Here is a 24,333-nt window from a genome sequence, read left to right on the forward strand (position 1 = left end):
ACTGAATTAATGGAAGCGCTGCTGCGTGTGTGTGTGTGAAGAGCATGCTGCACGTACGTGTCGTAGACATTGAGCAGCCAGTTGAGGCACATGTCGACGCACAGCGTGACATTGACAAGGTGGGAGTGGCTCTGTTCCAGCCGCTGGTACAGGCTGGTCAGACAACTGCCCAGCTGGGACATGTCCAGCAGCTGCTCATTCTGCTTCAGCCCGTGCTGGTCAAACACCTCGCACGCCATCGGCATGCTCAGCAGGTCCACTGCAGAGACAAAGAGAGAGGAGGAAGGTTCGGTCTTAGAAACACACACATCTGAGGCAACAGTGCATCCTACTCAGATGATCCTTCAACAAAACCGACCGGGTTCCAACACACTATGTTCTAGGTGTCCTTTAGCTCAGTGCTGCTCAAAGGCTGCAGTAAGAAGGGGATTTCACTCCAGGGATCCATAGAATATCACATTATTCATCTTTATCATTCTTTGAGTCCACTGAAGTTCAGAGAGAGAGAGGTGTGTTAATACTGAGAAAAGGCCAAACACACTTCTAATAATGCTGGTATAAGTCAAGTGAAGGGAAATCAATGCACAGAAATGCTCTGCAAATGAGAAAATCGTACTTCACTTCATGGGATGAAGGCTGAACACTGAACATATATTTTACTATATATTTTTTTAATCAGAAACAAGGTCTATCTGTATTTACTTATATTCCTTATTCAAGAGCACACAGTGGCCACAGTGACCAGCATCAGAGAGGAAGACTGAATACAGTTCATACTGAAAGTCACTTTTAAAGGTCCCACATTTTGCACTTTTCCTGTATTTTATTTAAAGCGTTGATATCCATAAGAGGATATATTTGTGGTTTTCAGAACTAAAAACCATCTCAGTGTAGTTTTACATCTCCTCTCTCAGGCTTCTCTCTGGAGCTCTAGTAACAACAGATCAGTCAGCCAATCAGAAGAGAGGCTCTGAGCTGACTGTTGTCTGAGTGAGGAAATAAAAATATAACAGATTTTAATGCTCAGAGAAACCAAATCCTGCAAGGTTGGATGGTGGGTCCAGGTGGGCTGGGCAGGGTGCAGTGACTGCTTCGTTGTGACATCACAAAGTTACAGAAGTCCTGATGGCTCATTTTAAGGCTCAGTGTCTGAATGCAGGCTGTGTGCATTTCTCAGTGGACTGAGGCTTTGATACTTTGACAGTATTAATATAGAACCTAGACCTGCTTTATCATCAAAAAAGAGAAATCTCTCTTTATAAAATATGGAACCTTTAGAAAATAGACAATAATAAATTATCTAAAGTACAGGAAGAGGTGAAATGAGATATACCTAATAAAGAAAAAAAAAGAACAAAACACAAAGAAAAGAAGACATGGACAGTAATAGAGAAAGAAAAAAAGGAACTTTTAACCACCACACTGCTTTCATCAGTTAAGAACCAAACCTGTTCGTTTTTATTTTCAGAACACTTCACATAAACAGCACTTCTGTGCTGTACGGCTGCAACCAGCTACACGCCTTAAAACATATCACACACAGAACAGCTCGTAGGCGGCCTCACACTCTACAGATCCACCAGCGAGACACAAGAGGGATGAGTAAACACACATACGGAGAAGTGGAAACACACACACACACACACAAAGATTGTGTGAGATGAGAGGCGAAGGTGGTAGAAGTAGAGAGAAGAAAAGGCAGAGGAAACGTAGAGGAAATGATGGATGCTGCAAATGAAGTGAATTGAAAAAGGAGGGAAACGGAGGAAGAGAAAAGAAGGGGGAACAAAGAAAGTGTAGGAGGACTGGAACACAATGAGAGGAGCGCTCGTGATGAGAGAGGGCTGTACTAGAGGCAAAGGACAAAAACCTGATGTGACACATACAGGAGAGTTAGAGACATACATATTATACACTCACAGAGCACTTTATCAGGGACACCTGTACACCTGCTTATTCATGCAGTTATCCACTCAGCCAATCATGTGGCAGCAGTGTAATGTATATAATCATACAGACCCAGGTCAGGAGCTTAAGTTAATGCTCACATTTAAAATCAGAGGAGGGATGTGACTCAGTGCTTTTGAGCAATGATCTCCTAGGATTTTTACACAATGGAGCCAAAGGTCAGAGGAGAATAGCTACGGTCATTCTGATAACCACTCTTTACAACTGTGGAGAGCAGAAAAGCGTCTCAGAACGAACAACACGTCCAACCTTGAGGCAGATGGGCTACAACAGCAGAGGACCACGTCAGGCTCCACTCCTGTCAGCCAAGAACAGAAAATCTGAGGCTGCAGTGGGCACAGGCTCAACAAAACTGGACGAGTGACGAGTAGAAGAACGCAGCCTGGTCTGATTGATCTCGGTTTCTTCTGAGGCACGCAGATGGTGTGATCAGAATTTGACGTCAACAGTGTGAATCCATGGACCCAACCTGTCTTGTGTCAACAGCCCAGCCTGGTGGTGGTGGTGTAACGGCGTGGGGGATGTTTTCTTGGCACACTTAGGGCCCTTTAATATCAATCAATCATGCTTACTGTTGCCGACCGTGTGCTTCTCTTTAAGGCCACAATTTACCTTTTTCTAATGGCTACTTCCAGCAGGATAATGCTCCATGTCACTAAGAAAACGTCATCTCAAACTGGTTTCATGAACATGAGAGTGGGTTTATTCTACTTCAGTGGCCTCCCCTGTCTCCAGATCTGAAGCACTTTTGTGTTTGGGATTTGGTAGAAGCGGAGAGAGACTGGAAGCGTGAATGTGCAGCTGACAAATCTGCAGAAATGATGTGATGCACTGATGTTAACACGGAGTCTCAAAGGAGGAGTACTTACAGCACAGAGCCTTCTGCAGACGTCTGAGCTTCATGGCTGTCCGGTAGGCCGAGAATCGAACATTGTTCAGGTCAGCTGAGGAAAGAAACAAGAATGAAGACCAAACACAGTGAGAGATGAAGAGGAAGGAGACGGTCATTTCATCCTGGTAGTCATTCAGTGTGGTTAACATGAAGTGATGCTACATATTACAGTTTTACAGTTAAGAGTTGTTGAATTCAAACAGAGACAGAAAGTGTGTGTGAGAAAATATGCGTCTTACCCAGAGACTGGTAGAGCTCAGCCATCTTGGGATGGTCCCAGCATGTTGTCTGGGTCTGGTGGCTGGAAGGTGACAAAAGAGACACAACGATCAGACGCTGAAATAATGGGCTCTACCTGTAGCAGCCATATACCCTACTGACACCAAGAACAGGGTTCCTTCTCTTCTCTAGAGATCATTTTCCAGGACTTTTCAAGTGATGATTTATGAAGGTGAGCGAGGCCTTTGTTTACCTCGACTCCACAATGTAACGCTTTTATTAGAGGCGGGTCTTAATTTCTCACCCTCTGTTTGACATGCAGAATTGGTGAAAGCGGTTTTTGAGTACAAAGCCTCATTTTCAGTCACCTTGTCTGTTGTGTTAAAGTTTCTGTGTTAATACAAACTCAACACAAATTAAAAGCCCTTTGGCGCTTCAGTGCAGAAACCTATTATTTCTTAACAGGGCTTTTATTTCTGTGCAGCAGTAAACATATCGTCTCACTTCTGGTTGCTGGTGTTTACATGCTATTCAGATCTGCTAGTTTCTTTAACAGTTAGCAATGACTTCTCTCTCTCTCTCTCTCTCTCTCTCTTTCAGTGTGTCTTATGTTTGGTTATTCCTCTGCCTCCTTTAGTAATAAAGATAAAATGTAATGAAATTAGTTTATTATTTGTGTACTAGAAGTGCAACTTCAGAGCAGCCAGGAAACCAGAGCTGCTTGGTTACAAGAGGTGTAGCCTTAAGCCAACAGTTGGCACCCATACACAGATAAGTGACGTGGCAATCAGCTGACCAATGGTTGAAATATGATCACTCAGCCAGACATTCGCCATAATAGGGCTTGGCCCCGCTGTTGCAGTCCAGCCAATTACAAGGAGATAGAAAGTCCTTTTGGGTAACACTGAAATGACTGAATCCCAGTCGCTGGTGAATTAGATCAGCTTCCCCACAATCCCACACTATGACATTAATCCTGTTCATCTCATAATCTTAGAAAATAACGAGCCACTGTGGCACAAATCCACACAGGCTCCGTCCTCACAGCGTCACAGCTGCCGAGGAGTGAACGAGGCAGAGGGAAGAAGAAGAGAGATGGATGGTTGCTGTGTCATTCTCCCCTCACACATCTCTCCTCAGGACTGCTGCTCGCCACTCACAGGAAAGTCCACTGTGTTTGTGTGTGAAAAGGGAATGTGTGTGTGTGAGATTCACGCCATCAGGTCAGCAATGATTGATGTGTATTTTCTCATGTGTCAGAATGAATTATGGGAACAATGACATTTAAAGAACTTATGCTTCTTGGTTGAGGTATTGAAGCCCTTCCTAATATCTGAGCTCCTGTTGAAATTTGTCCTGCATGCTCTCTGATAATCCTGCATCGTGTACTTGTTAAGCACTAATTAATGAGTTCACTTCATTGCGACCCATACTCTTGGTGAAATAAAGCCCTTCTGACAACAATTTCCAAAGGACACACAAAACAATGAGGGAAATGAACCAGGCCTAAAGAATTCAGAAGATGACATCTACAAGAATTGGACAAAAATAAATTGCCTTTACTTTATCTGAACACGGCTGAATTGCACTACTACAGGGTCCCAAGTTGGAAATTACCTCCTGAGCCTCTATGATCCCCCCATTCTCCCTCCTCTCTGTGCACTGTGTAGTTTTTCTACATTGTATTTTTTAACAAAGCCCCACATTTGCTGTATGATAACTGGATTAAATACATTAATGCAGAAATATAAAACATACACCTTGAAATTTGTATATCTTTGACACAGGGCATTATGATTAATCTGAGACCTCCTTAAGGCCCTTATCATGTCAGCTGATAAACACAAACCAGACACCAGAAAGTGAGACTGTTACATCCTTTCATTTCCCAACTGGGTATTACATGTTGCATATGGGACTCAAAACCTTACGTCTTCACTTTGCTTTCATACTTTGGTGACATATCTGTTGTAGTTGTACTGTCATCATTTTCCTCTGATATCTTTTAGATGTTGTCATTGTCTGTTTTGGCGACATACAGATAAACAAATCAGTAAGAGTGGCTGACCTTCCAGGGTTGAATTACCAGCACTGGTGTCTTCATCATAAACTGGTAAGCGTAGGTGCAGAAGTGGTTTGAAAAAGGTGATTATTCACTGCTGCTTAAAGGTCCCATATTTTACACTTCTGTTTTATTTGAAGTGTTGATATCCATAAGAACATATATTTCTGGTTTTAAGTACCAAAAACCATCTCCTCTCTCTGGAGCTCTAGTAACAACAGGTTGGTGAGCCAATCAGTAAGTGGTGACTGTTTTGTTGTGACATCACAAAGCTATAGAAGCCCTGATGACTTGTTTTAAGGCTCACTTTCTGAATACAGGCTGTGTGCATTTCTCTGTGGACTGAGGCTTCGATACTTTCACAATATTGATACATAACCTAAACCTGCTTTGTAATCAAAAAACACATGGACATCTACCTTTATACCAAATATGGTGCCAAAATTCTAAAATGGGTCACCTAATATACTTTGGTGGCTGTTAATATACCTGGACGGACCCACCCACTCTATCAAGTCTATGTGTGGGGAACACTGATGGCATTCTTAACTCCCACTCAGAGCTGAAATGCCATCTAGAAATCATTAAAGCTCTACTTATATTAAATGGCAACAAAAACTAATGATGTTACTGCGAAGTAAAGAGCTAATTTTCATGGTCATTAGCAGCTTGACGGCTAATTCCAGCTGCAATAATAACCAACTGCATCCATTTTAGAAAAAAAACAAAGTCAGAATAAATATGACTGTTAAATGGTGTCAGACAGATGCTACTGTAAATGCGATGGTAATGTGTCGGCTGCTTGTTTACATAAAGATAACTGAAGCTATGTGTCTTGTCAGTGAGCCAATTAAATCTTTCTGTTCAGGAGACGGAGAACGGTGGACTACCAAGATATGGTTTCCACTGCCTTCCACTTTATACATCAGATGGTTAATAAATAGATGTTTGGCTCCCCGCAGTCCTGGAAATGAGAGTGGCTTTTTATTTCAGTGTGCGTGTCAATCTGTGTATATGTGATTCTTTAGTGATTAACTTTAATATAGGACTGTTAAATACCTATTCAATGCCAGTTAGAGTTAAATATTACAGCCATTTTGTTGTTGACCTGAGGGTGAAAATGAGAACTGGAGCTTTACAGCAAAAATGAAAGATACTCTTAGATCTGTAAAACCTCAAACCAGACAGATTCCCATTTCTTCGGTATAGGTGTGTGTGTGATCATGCTTCCATACACGTGAACAGTAGGTGTACAAAGTGAATACATAGTAGGTCTTGTGGAATATGTGATAAAAAAAAGACAAATAATTGAATTTTGTGATGACTAAAACAAACATGAAAAAAAGAAAAACTGCTGCTGATCGGTTCATGGACAAAGCTCTGTTTTCTACCTTACTATTCTGGCTTTAGGCGTGTCGGTGCACAAATGTAACCCTGCCCAGCATGTTAAAAAGTACACAGTGCGCTGGTCACACACCAGCGCACCTGCAGTTAACCTTTGTCTGAAAAACACACACAAATAATAATCCATATGCTGACTTTTTTTTCCTCCGCATTGCCCTTGTTTTTCCCTCTCCTGCCTCTCTGCCTCTCTCCCATACTCCCACTCCAGATAATGAAGAGAGGGTTCCCATGGTGAAGAGCTACTTAAAAATCCTCTATGCTCCGAGTCTGTGCAAACAGCAGCTCAGTCACTCAGCTCATCATTGACGCGCTGCTCCAAGCCACTCGGACAAATGCTTCTAATAACCGTGCGGCATCAGACACGCAGCTGCTTTTATCCACAACACTGTTTAGCCTCGGAGATTTACAGTAGGCATCCGACCGACGAGTCTGGTGGTTCGATTCTCTAAATTAGCTGAGGATGTCCTTGAGCAAGGCAGCTGTTTATATCAGCTGCTGAGAAGCGAATAATAAGGAGTACATCTATTTTCACACGAAACTGAGGTGGTCTCAGTCCCTGGTTCCAAACCCTGGGGTCAAGAATCAATCGAAGAGTTGCATAACAATACATCATCCAGTGAAAGGAAGGGCTGTTTTATTGAGCCCAGTGCCCTGCTGGACAAGAAAACAATAGATACATTATTGAGTTGGTATGCTCCGTAATGATCTAAATTCCTATACATTCCTGGAGTATTCTGAAGGGGCCAAATGTAACAGTGTCTAATGTATCTCTCTGACTGCATCTCCTGGTAAAGTATAGTGAATGGACTGCTATTACATAGAGCTTTTCTAGTCTTATCGACCACTTAAAGTGACCACACACACTCACACACAAATGATACATTGGGGTTCAGTATCTTGCCCAAGGACACTTCCACACATGGACTGGAGGAGCCGGGAATCAAACTAATGGAAAGTTACTGCAGTTATTGATTAACCTTGCTGAATGCCTGTATAATGAACTTCCTAGAGCTCCATGTTTTAGCATGTAGCCTATTTGTTTAGATTTTGGCAGATCAGCATCAAGTTAAAGGTCCCATGCTTTACACTTTTCTTGCGTTTAATTTGAAGTGTTGATATCCACAAGAAGATATATTTGTGGTTTTAAGAACAATCCAGTTACACCTCCTCTCTCAGGCTTCAGTCTGGAGCTCACTGACTTGCTGTTAACAAGTCAGTGAGCCAATCAGAGAAGAGGTTCTAAGACTCTCTACTGATTGGCTGTTTTTTGAGTGATCAGGTAAACACTCAGGGGAACCAAATCCTGCAAGGTTAGATGATGGGTCCAGGTGGATGGGGCTTGGGGCATGGCTGAGAGCAGTGACTACTTTGTTGTGACATCACAAAGTTACAGAAGTCCTGATGGCTGATTTTAAGGCTCAGTTTCTGAATATAGGCTATGTGCATTTCTCTGTGGACTGAGGCTTTGATTTGGCTTTCACAGTGCCTTATAATCAAAAAAGACGTGGACATCTACCTTTATACTATATGGGACCTTTAAGTCCTACTGTTTGGATGACTAACACTTTCTGTTCACTGTATGGGCATAAACCACACCACCTGGATTACTTTTATATTTAAAAAGTCGGAGTCTGATCAGATTATTTCTCAAGGTTTGTTTTTCCCCCAAGAAAGATGACATTCCTCTGTGGAGCATAACTTCATTCTTTATCAAACAAAAACACACCACATGCCGTGACACAATAGCACACACAGCCACATGTGTGAATAGACAATGCTACATATTGCAGTTAACAGGCAACTGAATAGCTTACTGCGGCAGTGACAGATAGGCATTTTAAATAATGGATTTGCACGGAGACACGAGTGTCACTTCTCGCTGCAGTCAATTATGGTTCTTGGATGAATGATTAAAGGTGGTTTATGGGCTTTGGTGACGTCTTCTTCTGCCTATCACTGAGAATGAGCCCCAGCACAATGTATCCTGCACACTAGGCATCTGAATAAGCTCAGACAGTGGCCTTCAGGGACGTTACAGGAAAAGGAGAAAAAGTGGGCGAAAAAGCATGAAAGCTGTAGCCATCAGCAGGAGAATGTTAATAAGTGCCGTAAAGATTACACTTTTATTATGTTCAATAAAAGTGTATTTTCCTAAACCTTGAGACACCTCATATGTGATTTAAACTAACATTACTCCTGCTCATTATTGTGCACTTATGTACTGTATGTACCCCAAGAGCCCTTCAGGTGTTGCTGATACACAGAAACCTCCCAGCAGGCCCTGCTTTATGAGCATTCCAAAAAAAAAGAAGAAAAAAAAGACATTTCACAGCTCCACTGCTACAACTCCATCCTGAGAAAGAGAACCTGACAACACCTAAAGCATCACACAGACCTAAAAGATGACTGTATTGGCAGTGACCATTTATAATGATGGGCTACTATTTTGAGAAACAAAACTTATTTCCATCATTAAAGGATAGTTTCAGGATATAACCATTCTCTATTGTTCTTATTGTTAAAGGGGCATATTTGTAAGTTTCCTCTGCTGCTGAACGCTGTTTCTTGCCAGGAGCAGGTGGTGGTGATCATCGTGTTTACATGACATGAGGTTATAACACATCCTCCAAACAGTGCTATGTCTTCAAGGCAGATTGGAGGCTGCAGGAATTTGCTACCAGAAAGCAACGTTTGCTATGTAGCGATAGCAAAATTTACAAATAGCTCCTTTAACAAGGATTAAAACCAAAAATGCATGAGTCCATTTCTCAATATTTTGTCCCTTTCCTAGCCACGCACACTCTCTACAGTGTGTGCTCTTGCTGATGAAGCAACATGAGGAAGAGTGTGGCTCACTGATGTCTGGACTTTCTGCTCGAAGCCTATTGGCTCCTGCTGATCATGTAAATCTTTAAAACAGGTAAAAACAGCTGGCTACTGTAGTTTTTTTTTTATCAAACATGACCCAAAGCAGGAGGAAACTGAACATTTGTTGAGGACTTTTCAGCTGCTGATTGAACCACAATTAGTCCATTACTGAATAATTAGAGCAGCGGGACGGTGTCAAAACAAACTACAGTACATGTTCATGGTGACGATGGAACATGTCGCCTAGTGTGACTCGTTGCTTTTTCTTCATTTTCAAACAATTTTTTTTACAAAAAAAGTAACAGAGGAATAACATGCAGTGACTTCAGAGAGTATTATATTACATTATAATTATATTATTGGCATAAATTGGCATTTTGTCCATTAATAACTTACTGATCCAATATCAAAGTGAAAACATGTTTGTAGAAACTTTTTGCAAATTTATTAAAAATGAAAACCTGAGGTCTCTCCTTTATAAAAGGAATTCAGATCCTAAATTCAGTGCTGTGCAATGCAATTACTGCATCTGCGTCTTCTTGGGCAGGTCTCTACAGGCTTTGCACACCTGGATTTCAGCAGTTCATCCGATTCTTCCTGGCAGATCCTCAGACTGAAGTCAGAATGAACAGGTCTGTGGTCTCTGCACACATGTTCTGTTTGGTTTAAGTCTGGGCTGTAGCTGGGCCACTCTTCGGGTCACTGTTGTGCTAAGAGGTTGACTGTTGTTCTAGTCTCAGGTTGCATGGACTCTGGAGCAGATTTTTCTCAAGCACCTCTCTGTACTTGGCTCCGTTCATCCTTCCCTCAATTCTGACAAGTCCTCCTGTCCCTGCCGCTGAGAAACACACCCATAGCATGATCCTGCCACCACCATGCTTCACTGTAGGGACGGTATTAACCAGAGCCTGGTGACATAGTATTTGGAGCTCTGCCCAAAGAGTTTAATTTTTGTTTCATCAGACCAAAGACTTTTCCCTCATGCTCTCAGAGTCTTTTAAACGCTGTTTTGCAAACACCATGCAGGGTGTCACACACCTTTTACTGACGGTTCTTTAACCACTCCACCACAAAGACCTGATTGATGGAGTGCTGCTGAGATGATCGTCCTTCCAGCAGGCTCTCCCAAGAGCCACGGCAAAAGTGTCAAGAATTTACTTTATTATAGAGAGAAACCCAACAGGTCCAACAAAGAGCAAGCACTTGGCGACGGGTGGGTGGAAAAACTCCCTTTTAACAGGAAGAAACCTCCGACAGAAACGGGCTCAGGGTGGGGAGGGGGGAGAAGAGAGACAGAGACCAAGAACAGTCGTATATACTTTGCCTGCAATTGATGAAAAGCACATACAGCACTGCATTTTCCCTTGTATCGCAACCACGGGCACTGTACCTCTTATAGCGATCACATCTGTCCAGGTCAAAGTGGTCGCTACGCGCAGATGATAGCCACATTTTTTTTTTCTTTTAATTTATTTCTTGTGCCAATTACCTGCACATCTAATTTATATTAATTACATGAATATAAAGTAATGAAGCAGAGCAGGAGCGGAGGGCATGTGCACGCGCACACACACACACACACACACACAGTAAACTTATGTAGGAGAGCAGGCAGAGATGGTCATTACTGGTCATTACACACTGTGTCAGTCCCCAAACCCGGTACAAATATGCCAGAAAAGAGCCTGAGCATATGGCAGCTTCCAGTGGGAGGCTACACCAGTTTTCTTTTTTTTTCCCTTCACATGTCATGGATGAAAAGACTCTACATGAACACTGTAAGCAGATTATTCAAACAGCATTTGCACAGGAACGATTCTGGGCTGTTCACTGTAGCTGTGATCATTATAAGCGGCTTCCTCTGTGGTGGTACTTCTTCTCCATTTGTTCAAGTCGGTCTCTTCATGCCTGCGCCTGCACTCTCATTTCTGGATCAGTTGTGTCTGAGTCGGGACCTCTGGATAGCTATTCCTCCACCATCCTCCTCCTCTCTCCTCATTTGTTTTTTTTGTTTTTTTTAAATAATTAGCTAAAGACCGCTTGATCTTTCGAAGACGAGGGCGCAGGGAGTGAGAAGATGAGAAGAAGAAATCGGACCACTTTCAACCACAGTGCCTAATGCACCCTAATGATCATCGAGAACTCGTACGAATGTGACTGTGAGAAATTTTAACCCACACACACACACATCTGGTGTGCAAAAAGTGAAGGGGTATGAATATTTTCCGAAGCCACTGAATATGTGTCCAGACCATGTGAATATCAGCAGTGACTTAATGTTTCAATTGATACATAAAAGAGATGTAGAGCTGAAACTAGAGGAGTAATTATTATTCAATCAACAGAAAATGTAATTTAATTTCCCCATTCAAAGCTTCTCAGTTGTGAGGATTTGCTGATTTCTTGCAACAAAACAATTATTTTCTTTGTAGATTAATCTGCTGATTATTTTCCTGATTAATTGTCTGGTCTATAAAAAACATGAGATAAGTGATCATTATTTCACAGAGCCCTGGGGTAATTGCTTGTTTTAACACTAGAAAAGCTGAAACTACATCAAATTGACAATGATGAGCAGAAAAATCCTTATAATTGAGAAGCTAGAATGAGACAATGTTTGGCATTCTTGAATGAGAAAATATGAATCGATTCAAAAATCTCAAAGTCTCCCTCCCGCGAAAGATGTGTTTTGCTTATTGTTCCATGATTTGTTGGTTTAAGCTTAATTGTGAAAACTGTGCAGTTTGTTGTCACATTCATCTTGGACATAACAACAGGATTTGTGATCACATCTTGTCTGGAACCAGTCATGGTCCAGCATGTAACTTAAGTATGAAATGAACAAAGTTTCAAATCAGCAGACGAAAGAAAGTCTCATAAACCAAGACATGATAGTTACAGTCTATGCAGACCTGCTGCAGTTTATGGAGGTGTTGTAACTTCTGGCCCTTAGCTGACTGTGGCTACGTCCACACTGCTACATTTTAGTTTTAAAATGCATCTCATTTGCTATGTTTACACCTGGCGTCCCAGCATCTAAAAGGCAGACTTTTGGACACGCTGCTGAGCCCATTTCAGTTTGAAAACTCTGGGGATGTGTTGTAGTCTCGAGGGGCAAACGCAGAGACCCTTGATAAGGATGACGTAGACACCCATGGTGTTTTAGCATCATGTCCACTTAGGTAACGGTGTTAGGGTGTACAATTAACCATGTAACCTTTTAAAAGGTCCCACATATTGTGAGATATGTCTTTTTTGATTATAAAGCAGGTCTAGGTTCTATATTAATACTGTGAAAGTATCAAAGCCTCAGTCCACAGAGAAATGCACACAGCCTGTATTCAGAAACTGAGCCTTCTGTGCCTTTGTGATGTCACAACAAAACAATCACCACCCTCGGCCATGTCCCAAGCCCTGCCCACCTGGACCCACCATCAAACCTTACAGGATTTGGTTTCTCTGAGTTTTTACCTGAAGTCTGCTAATTTTTTATTCAATCACTGAGAAAACAGAGGCACAGATCCTCTCTTCTGATTGGCTGACTGACCTGTTGTTACTAGAGTTCCAGAGAGAAGCCTGAGAGAGGAGATGTAAAACTACACTGAGATGGTTTTTGGTTCTTGAAACCACAAATATATCTTCTGATGGATATCAACACTTAAACACTGGAGAAGTGTAAAATATGGGACCTTTAATTCTGTTCTGCTTTTTATTTATCATATGAATTCGTGTTTTCCTTTCTGTTCATCAAGGTGAAGGGTTCTCTGTGCAAAATCTGCAGTAGGTTTGAAAGAGAATAGTGGGGCAGGAAAATGCAGGATTCTGCACTGTCACTGGAGTCTGTCATTGTCAGTTAATGATGAGCCTAGAATTTCCTCAGCCAGGAAGGAGTGCAGAAAGGTGAGGATGACCAGACCGTGAGATGAAGGAGAGACTTTCAGCACAGGCAAGTAAAAAAAAATCATCAGACAGGACAGTCTGAATTTATGAGACATTTGGTACCACTTTTACTACTGTCACAAATAAAGGATGTTTAAGTCTGGTCCGTTTTTCTCGTATGTGTAGAAAACAGCTGAATTGCACATTGAGATAATGGTTTCTGAGCTGGGGGGGGGGGGGGGGGGGGCAGCTCTGCAGATAGGCAGCTCTGTTTGCCTTTCTGTAAAAGTCACTGCATGCCACTGCCTTATGTAATGTTAAAAAAAAAAAACCAAAACAAAACACATACAATCCTCATACTGCAGTGGCTCAACGTTCAACAAAGAGATGATTGAAGCTGAATGGAACAAATTCCTTCCTAACACGTTTTACTTTATGACCTTTGGCAGATGTTTGTGCTTTCACTGCCTCTGCTCACTGTCATAATCAATGTGAAATTGCACTAAAGGAGAGAGAAACACATCTTTTGATACGGCTGGCTCCAGGAGGTTGAAACTACTGGTAAATGTAAGTGATTAAAGGCAACAGTGGGAACAACTGTTCCCCTTGTCAAACAGCTAATTGGCTGTTTTATCAAGCATTTTAAAAGCAGTGAAATCAGATCCATCATTGCCGTAATCACAACCACTACAATCAGATCATGTGTTAGTGTGAGTGGAGGCGACCCGAGGCCTTCAGAGGGTTACAGTTCTGGCAGTGATGGTGGATCTGGTTTGCTTGCACATCTGACCAAAAACAGAAGATTCATTTTTAATGATCCCCTGAGGACAAAGCACGATAATTATCAAGTATCATCTTAAAACATGTGACAGCTGCTGCTCAACATTTCTTTCTCGTGACTGGCATTTTGAGCCACGCTACTCATTAACTGCAATGGGTTTGCTCTCACATGCAGATACAAGGATTTTAATTATAGGGTCTTGTTGCTGGAATTATCCAGTCTGTTTCATTTATCACAACTAATTCAAACATGACACCTGACCAGAAAAGCCCTGCGGCTCCCATGTTGGAAAGTTTTCTCTCATCGCTGCCTCTGAATGCAGAAATCCACCCCAGAAAACCGCAGATTAAGCTTCAATAGATCTTGAGGTTGATAATCATCTACACCGAACACAGAGACGCGAACACACAAGCCAAAGCAGTCGTGCCTGAGCATGTCAGCACCACCATCCAGCAACCAGAGCTGCATCTGTGTGTGTGCATTAAGGCTTTTTATCCATCAGCTGCACACACACACACACACCTGCAATCACAATGGTGCCAAAAAAAAAACAAAAAAAATCTGTACCAGCCAGCCCACATCCTCTGCTCTCATTTCACCAACTCCTGAAGTACACGCACACACATGTGCACAGGGATCCATGTAGCACCAGTGCAGGACAACCACATCCCACCTTACTGCCAAAAAACTGGAGGGTGGGCAGCACACAGAGCGCTGTTTGCGCAAAAAAAAAAAAAAAAAAAAATGTTGGTCTGGCAATATTTCCCTGCCGAAAATAGACCAAGGCATCACATCAAAAAATCACCACACACACACTGTGCAAAAACAGGGCTGCTTTGCTGGCACGGTGGCCGATTGTGTTTGCACCTCGGTGTGCGCGTATTCTACTGTGGAGGAATGCAACATAAGTGATGCATCCCTGCTTTGCTCGGTAGGAATCTTTCTCTCCCCCCCCCCCCCCTCCTCCTCCTTAAAGCTCAGCAAACGCACCGCGCACACGCACTAAACACACACAAAAAATCCCCGTCGGGCCAAATTCAAACACAATACGAGCAAATAAAGGCAGGCAGCGCGGATCCCCGTTTGCAGGCAGCTGGCGTGGACGCGTCCACTGCCCCTCTTTTTATTCCAACAAGCAGGAACTCAGCGGTGAAGCAGTATAGAGAGGATTTAGGGAAGGAAATGCATGGTAGGGGTATCCGGGGGGGGGCTCACTGGCCACACACCTCGCCTGGTTCCCCGGCAACAACCACGACCAAAAACTGCTGTGAAGAAAGGGGTCTGATGGGTTTAATGGCTACCAAACAAGCGTTTTCCTGCCTTTTCGTGGGAGAATAAAAAATAAAAATAAATAACGTCCTCTTTCCGTTTCCCCCTTGCTGTGGCCCCACTCTCTGCGATGCAAACATATATTTTAAAGTCACACTTGCATATTTTATCGCACGTCTCAAAATTGGCCATGGAATGTGTTTCTAAAGCCCAGGTGACATTCAGTCGAGATGCATTTCGGATGTGTGTCCACAGCGCGTAAGAAGTGAGGAAATCTGTTTCCCTGCGTGGAAAAATACCGTTTGATCGCATCCCTGTCGAGTTTTTAAACATTCCCACGCCTGTTTCTGCGCAGATTGTAGCCCACAGATGAAATAACGTGTGTTATCTGCGGAATGTGTGTGTGTGTGTGTGTGGGGGGGGGGGATATCTCTGCCACAACTCAACTGCCGTGAAAACCCACGGCCGCTCTGTTTTCAGTGTGAACAGGTTTACTGCATTACGACCAGCACAATTACCATCCCCATTATTTAGCACGACCATAAACAGTCCCCCCCCCCCACCTCCACCTCCACCACCACCACCCCCCCCCCCCCCATCCCAGCACTCACTTCCGAAGCTGCTCTCGCATCGCCGGCCGATAAAGCTCTCCTAGTCCCGTGGAAATGAACCGATTCCCGGGAGAAACCGAGGCGATACCCCGACCCCCTCCTCGATCTGATCGGGCGTCCTCAAGCACCGGAGAGAGGAGTCAGGGCTTACCGTGTGAAGCCTACGCGTGTGTGTGTGTGTGTGTATGTGTGTGTGCGTGCGTGTGTGTGTGTGTGTGTGTCGCTGTATGCTCCACTCTGCAAGCACCGGCGGTGGGTTGCAGAGGCTGACTGCCCAGCGAGATACGAGGGTCATGCTACCGGAATGCAACAAGAACACCTACTTCCGCTTTTTGCTTCAAAGTAAAAGCATTTGTGAGAAAGATAAGGGAAAGACAGATTTTATTAATTAGATTGAATATGAAAGATGTGGCTAAATTCCTATCTCAGTCCCAATTTAAAACAATCTTGGTCGAAATTTTTGTAACTTTTTTGGTACAAATATTCACCCTGTTGAAGTTTATCAGCAGATTCTGCGGGATCTTTATCAGTACTTTTATTGTGGATTTATTTTTTTCTCATGCAGCAGACAAAGTATTTTTTCATTAAGATGGTTAGAGGAGTCTTTGAGGGTTCAGGAAATACTGACAGAACAATGATTACATGTTCTACAATGACCTGGATTTGTCAGACATGGCTGGTTAATTTTCTTTTTTGAAAAATCAGGGGTTACCTTCTTGACCTGAATGTATGCTAATACATGAGCACTAACTGAGCCATTATTGCCATTTGCAAGATGCTGTGTGAAGTATGAGCTGCCATGATTACACTGACACATACCCGTCATACAGCAGGCCATTGAAATATTTTCTACAACCCTTATCAACCTTGCAAAGCGGGGGAAAATGCCTGAGCCTCAAAAGACTCTGGTGACACTTTGGTCCATCCAAAGTTGTTGTACTTCTAAGTTTCAAAATCAAAATCAATCAAGGGCCTGGAGGGCCCCCAGCTCATTTTTGTACCAGGACCACCAAGTTAGGCGATCCGGCCCTGGCTGTAGGTGGCTTCATAAGTGGATATAGGACAAATCTTCAACATCTATACAACAAATTACATTATTATTATTATTATGCCTTTATTTTGAAATTAAACTCGTCACCTTTCCGGGCTAGTCTTAACTTTCCCGGAGAAACTTGACGCAGCTCCGCTCGACGAGGCGGAGCTGAGGCTCCCTGCCTCTGCCTCCCTTCCCCCATCCCGCTGTATCTGAAAGCAAAGGAGCCTCGACACCATCCGAGGAGGTTTTTCACCTCCCTGACGAGAGGGAGGCTCTCTGCTTTTCAAGGCACATGGATCTCCACATGCAATGTCATGGAGGGAGCGAAACACAGAGGGACAGTGAGGAGGAAAGATAGGAAAGGAGAAAAAAGGGGAAAGGAGGGGGTGAAGGAGACTCAAAAAGGCACCTCTTGCCTTTAACAAGGCTCACAGGAGAGAAACAGGAAGAGAGAGAAGGGAGGAAGAGGAGGAGGAGGAGGAGGTGGAGGAGGGGGGTCTCTTTGCTTTGGGAATCAGTGTTCAAGGCTGGAGAAATATAGACTGTGTTGCACCAGCAGAGAGAAAACAGCCTGTAATTTCTAGGCAAGTCTCAACTGTTATTTTATCCCCCCACAACATTGTGCGTTTACACCGGAGTGTGTGCAGGTGTGTGTGTGTGTGTGTGTGTGTGTGTGTGTGTGTGTGTCAGAGAGACTGAGATGAGGAAGAGGACAGAGTGGGATGGAGCCAACACAGAAAAAAAAAAAACTATTTGAGGAAATCATCTCCACAAGCAGACAAGTGATCGAGCACGGGAAGCAGTTGGTCGACCATATGTTGTCGCACTGTGCCCTGAATGTGTATGAGAAAGTGTTTGTATGCGTGACACAGTGTGGGTGTGTTAAGTGTGTGTGGGCTATAGCCTGAGTGGGTGTGTTGTATGTTTAGACACTGGCTGCTGCAGTGTGTGAAGTCTGAAATGTATATGGCCAAAATTATGTGGATACCCCTGTAAACACTGCTCACTTTTGCCTTATGGTTTTGGCCCCGAGGTTCCACCGAAGCAAACAATGATTGTGTGTTACAAACTTTGTGACAATAGTTTGTGGAGGGTGCTTGTTTTCAGTCTTTAGTCTAAAGCTGGGTGTGAACTGACGTACACAGAGCTGTGATTGGATCACCCAACGAGCACGTTAATACCAGGTATGAACAGGACCTCTCTCTTATTCACTCCCCTAAAGTCTGAGTGAGGATTTCCCCCTTGAACTTACTGACGAACTTCCGTAAAGTTTGGGGACTTGAGAGACAGATTGGAAAAATTGTGGTTAAACTCAAAGCAGCAGGGGCAGAGATATCACGGCTTTCAGTCCATAGTATGGGTCAAAGGCTAAAAAAGGTTGGATCCTACCTTTCCCATAATGCAACTCAACCGTGTCCTTCCTTAGATCCTCTCAGCTTAGCAAACACCCACGTCTTTCAAAAACAACATCTTCAGTTTGTCATGCAGGGTTTGTTACAAACTTGTAGTTTCCAAAACAAAGCCAAGATGACATCACGGTTATTCTCAGACTTAACTAAGATCATCCAGGATTTTCAATATAACAGTGACAATATAAAACTTCTTTTGTCTAATATTCTTGATGCTCCAAAACATATCTTAGTGTGGAGATGTGTTGTCACTCACTGACTCATTGAACAACCTGGCAGCAGTGCAGAGATAATTCTTCTCAAGTTTCTGAGCAAGCCTCACCCCTCTGAGCAATCAGAGAAGGCCAAAGTCAGTCAATCTATATGTGAACCTACCCTTCTCACTACTTTAGCACGAACACGATTTCCACAACTTGCATATTGTAGATTTCACATGCAAAAGCAGTGAAGTGTCCCTTTAAGTAAAAGTAATACAATAATGTCCAAATACGAATGACATTTCCACATACTTTTCACCATATAGTGAGTTTATATGTGCATGTTAGTGTGCATGTGTGTGTGCAGATAGGAGTGCGTGAGCGTGTGTGTGTGTGTGTGTGTGTGTGTGTGTGTGTGTGTGTGTGTGTGTGGTCAGCTGGCACTCACATCGTCTCGGTGAACTGGTCAGGTCCAGCTTTCTCTCTGCACATGGAGAGAAGAATCTGTCACTTCTGTTTCCCCCCCTCCTTCCTCCTCCTCCTCTCTCACTGTAATGTGTTTCTTTCTCCACTGTGTTTTCAGTTCACATCAAGCCACAGGTGATTTAAAACTCTTGAGAGCAACCGAGCATGTGGTGTCAGTTACATGCAATCTATTCAGGGTTAAACACACCAAGCCGCAAATTGCAGAAGCAGGAAGTGAAGCTGACCAATCGCAGCGTTGGGTTATTCTGACCATTGAAGTGGAGGGCTAACTCACTGAGAAGGCTCTGAGGACCTCACTTCCTCGTGTCTTTGTTTTTTTCTACCAGATTTCAAAACGTGGCTTGGTGACACACGGATTATTCACAGGGCTAGTTAGGTACTGCTGTACCTAGTATTACAGTTGCTAACACGCTTGCAACCTGGAAACATGCTCGTGCTAGTCAGTCACAACAGAGCTCCCGGCTTTTTTCCCCCCGTTTTCTCTGTACCGCAATTTTTAAATAAAGAGGTTTTTCTGAGATACCTGTGAAAAATGCCTCACCTGGCCTGATGCCTGTGGCACTAAACGGGAGTGTATCGCGTGCCGGCTCCTCAACTCAGGATGACTTGCAGACAAGCTTGTGAGCAAGTGAGCTTGCTAAATGTTACAAAAGTGTGAAGCACAAACGTTGAATGCTGGTGTGACCAGTCCTTAATGGTCCATCTGATATACCATACCATATACCAATGATGTGAGCAATATATATTTAATTTATATATGCAAATTTATTTACAACATACATATAAACATTCTATAAAAATTCTTATTAATTCTAAACATGTCTGTCTTCACATTCTGGGAGTGGACAATAGACCCTGCTGTATATAATATCAACATATATTGACAGACTTTGGGATGAATATATAATTATGTAACATATGTCTACCATGTAAACCGACATACATAAACATACATATTTGTATGGGGTAGACATATGTGTCAATATATGAAACTGTTCCTATTTCTAATAGGTTTTATATATATTTTTTTACATATGTGCATTTATTTTGTATGTACATATGTGTAATATATGGAAATTCAATAAATGTGCTGAATTTACATCCTGGACACTTAATTATTTGTTGATATGCCTTCTTTCAAATGTTACGGTACATGGTTTACCTTTATTTCCTGTACACTGTCTGACACTGTGTATCTGTTTGCTTTAACTATTACACATCATATTTAAAATTCAAAATTCAATGGGTCTGAACAATGCTCAGCCGAGCAACAGGACTTTGTAAAGTTGGAGCCACTGGCAGGTCTGGCAGGGCTGAAGAGGTTAAAGACCATCTAGATTCATCTTAGCCTTCCCCTGACCTACTTAAATGAATGATGACATCCTCAGGATATTTCGTTGGCAAATGATTCCACGTTGCACTAAAAATCCCCAAATTACCTAATTATCTCCATCTTTAACTCATGAGTGAAATTCCTTTGCTGTACCAACCCAGCAACAGTCACAGGCCTGTTTCTGCGTCCAGGCAGATGTGCTGTGCTGTGCGGAGGCAGATATTGTGCTCACTACCACGCTACCTACCTACCTCTGCTACCTGCTATCAGCTGATGAAAGGTAAACAATCTCCCAGCATTCACCAGAGCACCGCAGCGCGACCTGACACCTCAGTAAATACATCAATATTTTTTTTGACCTACTAACCCCTGACTTACAAAACATCTGTGTTAGGTGGCAGTGTAGAGAAATATTGTTATAAAGGTTTTAACACATTATTTGAGCCTTGTAGAGATGTCATGTTATCTTCAGCAGTACAGAAAAGACAGACTGGACTACGGAGACAAACACACATAGGCATTTTGATTTTGACACAGTGTCTGTCCTTTCTGAAGGACCACCACTGTGACTCAGCTACCAGCTACAGGAAAAACAAGCTTATTCTTTCATGAGCCAAATGATAAAATACCACTGACCAACACTGTATAACCACCACAAATGTTTTTCTGTTGGTCTGATCCAGGATCGGTTAAAAGTAAAGCTGTCCTGCTGATGTGTTGAGATACATGTTTTAGGGTATTAAAGGTCCCATATTGTAGTGAGATTGAAGTGAGATTTCCACATCTTTTTTGATTACAAAGCAGATCTAGGTTCTATATTAATACTGTGAAAGTATCAAAGCTTCAGTCCACAGAGAAATGCACACAGCCTGTATTCAGAAACTGAGCCTTAAAACCAGCCATCAGGACTTCTGTAACTTTGTGATGTCACAACAAAGCGGTCACTGCTCTCAGCCATGCCCCAAGCTCCGCCCACCTGGGCCCACCATTCAATCTTACAGGATTTACATGGTGGTGTCTGCTGACCTAATGAGCTTTATGATGAAAAAAACAGTTCAAGACACTTTAATCTTAGGTCGGATATTTAGTTTGCTTTTAGTGGCAATGCAGAGCATACTATTTTGTTAAAAGGTTAGCGCAAGCAAACTGCAAAGTTGTGTTCCTTAAAGTTTTCATGACATTTAAGCAGACCATTAGCCTGTGGCAATTATTTATCAGCTTTACTAGAACTAGTATTAACTGTATTCATCTGTCAGGTCAGAATTTATATGTAGTCTTAATAGCAGTGAGGTGGACCTGCAGGGTCACAGCTCAGAGGTCAGTACTTACTTGATGTAGTAGGGCACATTGTTTGGGGAGATACCCTGCTCGAAGGGGCTATCGACAGATCCTGCAGAGACAAAGAACACAGGAGTCACAACAACTGTTCACACTGTCTGCAGGCCATTAAACTTTTCACACACATTTTACTGCAGGATCAACATCCTACGGGTCGAACAAAAGCGTCTCCATCCAGGAAGTGTGCAGTTACCAAAACATCACATGTGGTAAAAAGTTTTCTTCAAATCTCCAAATCTCTGAGCAAAGTGTTGGAGTCTTATTGGAATTCAATGATAAAACAAAAAACACAGGTTTCACAAACAGATCAATGCACCACCATAGGCTCCATGAGCAGCCAAATGAGTCACAGTGTTTGTTAACTCTCTCCCTCTCATCATGTATCCAGTTAGTCAGTGACCTATTGACAGTCAAGTCTGTGTCAGTCTCTCTCACTAACATGTCACTTATTCTCAGCGCCATTGAGTGAGCTCATGATGCCTCATTTTGCTTTCTCTCCCCCTTACACACACACACACACACACACACACACACACAGAAGCACTGCACACCTCTTGACTATCCTGTCAGCCGTCAACAGTCTGACGTGTGCAGGTAGGTGTGTGTGCACATTTGTATGTGTGAGCTTTTTTTACTCACCATGCAAAAGGACAAAGTCCCTGTGAGCATCCGTCAGCTGCTTCAGATGTTCCTCGATGGAGATCTGACCAGACAGACAGAAAGAAACACGTTTAGATAGATAGATAGATAGATAGATAGATAGATAGATAGATATAGATAGATAGATTTTATCATTTGATTATCTCAACATGATGCGAAATGAAAATGCAGTATCCACAAACAAAGTGTTTTGCTAGGTCACCCACTATTAATATTTATATTGAAATTAAAATGAGTTACTGGTGTGGCGGTAAGTATCTGAAGTGAAGACCAGATATAAACAATCTACGTACAGCCTCTTTTTAAGTATCAGTGTTAGTATTAGATTTAATTTAAATGTTAATCTGCCAGTTATGATGGTTTTTGTAGCCATTTGCAGCAGGTTTGTTGACACTTCTTCTTGTTCTTTTCATGGACCCTGAATTACAACTACAAGGTTGAAATGAATGTTTTTTCCAAGCGGCAACCTCCTGGGCTGAAAAATGAAGCCAAGACAGAAGTACAATTCCTCGAATGGCCACTAGAGGCTGGCTCCAAAAGTGAGTCAATTCCCATACACTCTCATGTTAAAACTTCCCAGCAGAAATAAACATGTTTACAGCCTGGTTATGGAGGACTTAGGCGGAGTCACGCACTGCAAAGATGGCAACGGCGAAGCAGCCCACTCTGAGCTTCAAAACTATCTGAGCTAGCAAGCTTTCATTTGATGTTGCGCTTTGGCTGTGTCGCTGGAGTCTAGAGTGTTGATACTACATGTTGACTTGGTTACAGCTAATTCTAAATTTTAAATTTTCACCTTAATGAGACACTTTTATCCATTATAATTTTCTGGATGTTCAAACAGATGCCAGAATAGTCAGATTCTGGTCTTAACTCAGTTTTGACCAAATGTGTATTTACTTTATTTTGGCTTTGAAGGGCAGGGTAGGGAGTTCTTATATAAACTAATGTATATTTAAGAACGCCATCATGAAATGAGAATATACAATGTTTATGGTGAGAACTCCACTGAGCCACAAGACACATTTCAACCCCAGTTCTTCCTTAAATAAACTGCTTTAAAATGATAGGATGATGATGATGACGGGAATACACTGAGGAGTGATTTTTATTTCTGTCACTGTGAATGGTGACAAGTGATATATACACTGAAAAGTAAGAGCGGTAGACACAAGGATGGACAGATGGAGGGAGAGAGCTGGAAGAGGAGGAGGCACAAAGAGAAGCATGGAGGAGATAATTGAATTTGTAGTGGAGGAATTAGAGAGGATGCAGTCCCCTGTGAGTCTCCTTCAGCTTTGAATGAGCTGTCTATCTGGATGGGGTGGAGATAATTGTGCCAAATCAGCACGGCCATGTAGGTACACACAGCTGGGAGTACACAGGCTTTTCTCTTGGCTCACAGATTCCCCTCATTCATTGACTGGTACTGATTCTACAATATCTTATAGTTTATGTTAAATTACAGCACCATGAAATGGCACGAAAGTCTTCTTTCTTTTTGGCTCTTTTAGAAGTGCTGAACTTTCTAGGAAGGATTCCTCTCTTCAAAATGCAAATGTTTAACTCGAAAGTACGCAAAGATCAAACACAGAACAAGACTGCCTTTTGTACAGTCACAATCCAGGGAAATTGATCTTTGAACACTTGGATTCTCACAGATGTGAAACCAGCTGTGAACAAAGGAGAATAAGTGCTGTCCAAGTAATAAATATTTCCACACATTGATGACATTTAAAGGTCCCATATTGTATAAAGTGAGATTTCATTGTGTGTTTTTTATTTTTTTATTATAAAGCAGGTCTAGGTTTTATATTAATACTGTGAAAGTATCAAAGTGCTCAGTCCACAGAGAAATGCACACAGCCTGTATTCAAAAAACTGAGCCTTAAAACGAGCCGTCAGGACTTCTGTAACTTTG

The 24,333-nt window shown here is 42.5% G+C and overlaps 1 protein-coding gene across 14 annotated transcripts in view; it reads right to left on the reverse strand.

Annotated features, from left to right (window-relative positions):
* dmd (dystrophin) overlaps window positions 1-24,333 on the reverse strand; it is a 298,427-nt gene that overhangs the window by 25,210 nt on the left and 248,884 nt on the right. For 8 of the 14 annotated variants that reach the window (XM_071463817.1, XM_071463810.1, XM_071463814.1 and 5 more), the window contains 6 exons: window positions 22,392-22,455; window positions 21,744-21,804; window positions 19,044-19,079; window positions 3,100-3,161; window positions 2,838-2,912; window positions 58-259 (listed from right to left, as the gene is read on the reverse strand). In XM_071463817.1, the coding sequence (XP_071319918.1) occupies window positions 58-259; window positions 2,838-2,912; window positions 3,100-3,161; window positions 19,044-19,079; window positions 21,744-21,804; window positions 22,392-22,455 (500 nt within the window). Of the gene's footprint in view, window positions 1-57; window positions 260-2,837; window positions 2,913-3,099; window positions 3,162-15,953; window positions 16,238-19,043; window positions 19,080-21,743; window positions 21,805-22,391; window positions 22,456-24,333 lie in introns of those variants that run through there. The other 6 variants (XM_071463813.1, XM_071463816.1, XM_071463811.1 and 3 more) reach the window with 2 other exon arrangements.

The sequence above is a fragment of the Trachinotus anak genome, unplaced genomic scaffold (genome assembly GCF_046630095.1).
Source record: "Trachinotus anak isolate AG129_WGS33_773 ecotype Australia unplaced genomic scaffold, CSIRO_AGI_Tana_v1 ptg000026l, whole genome shotgun sequence".
Classification (NCBI taxonomy): domain Eukaryota; kingdom Metazoa; phylum Chordata; class Actinopteri; order Carangiformes; family Carangidae; genus Trachinotus; species Trachinotus anak.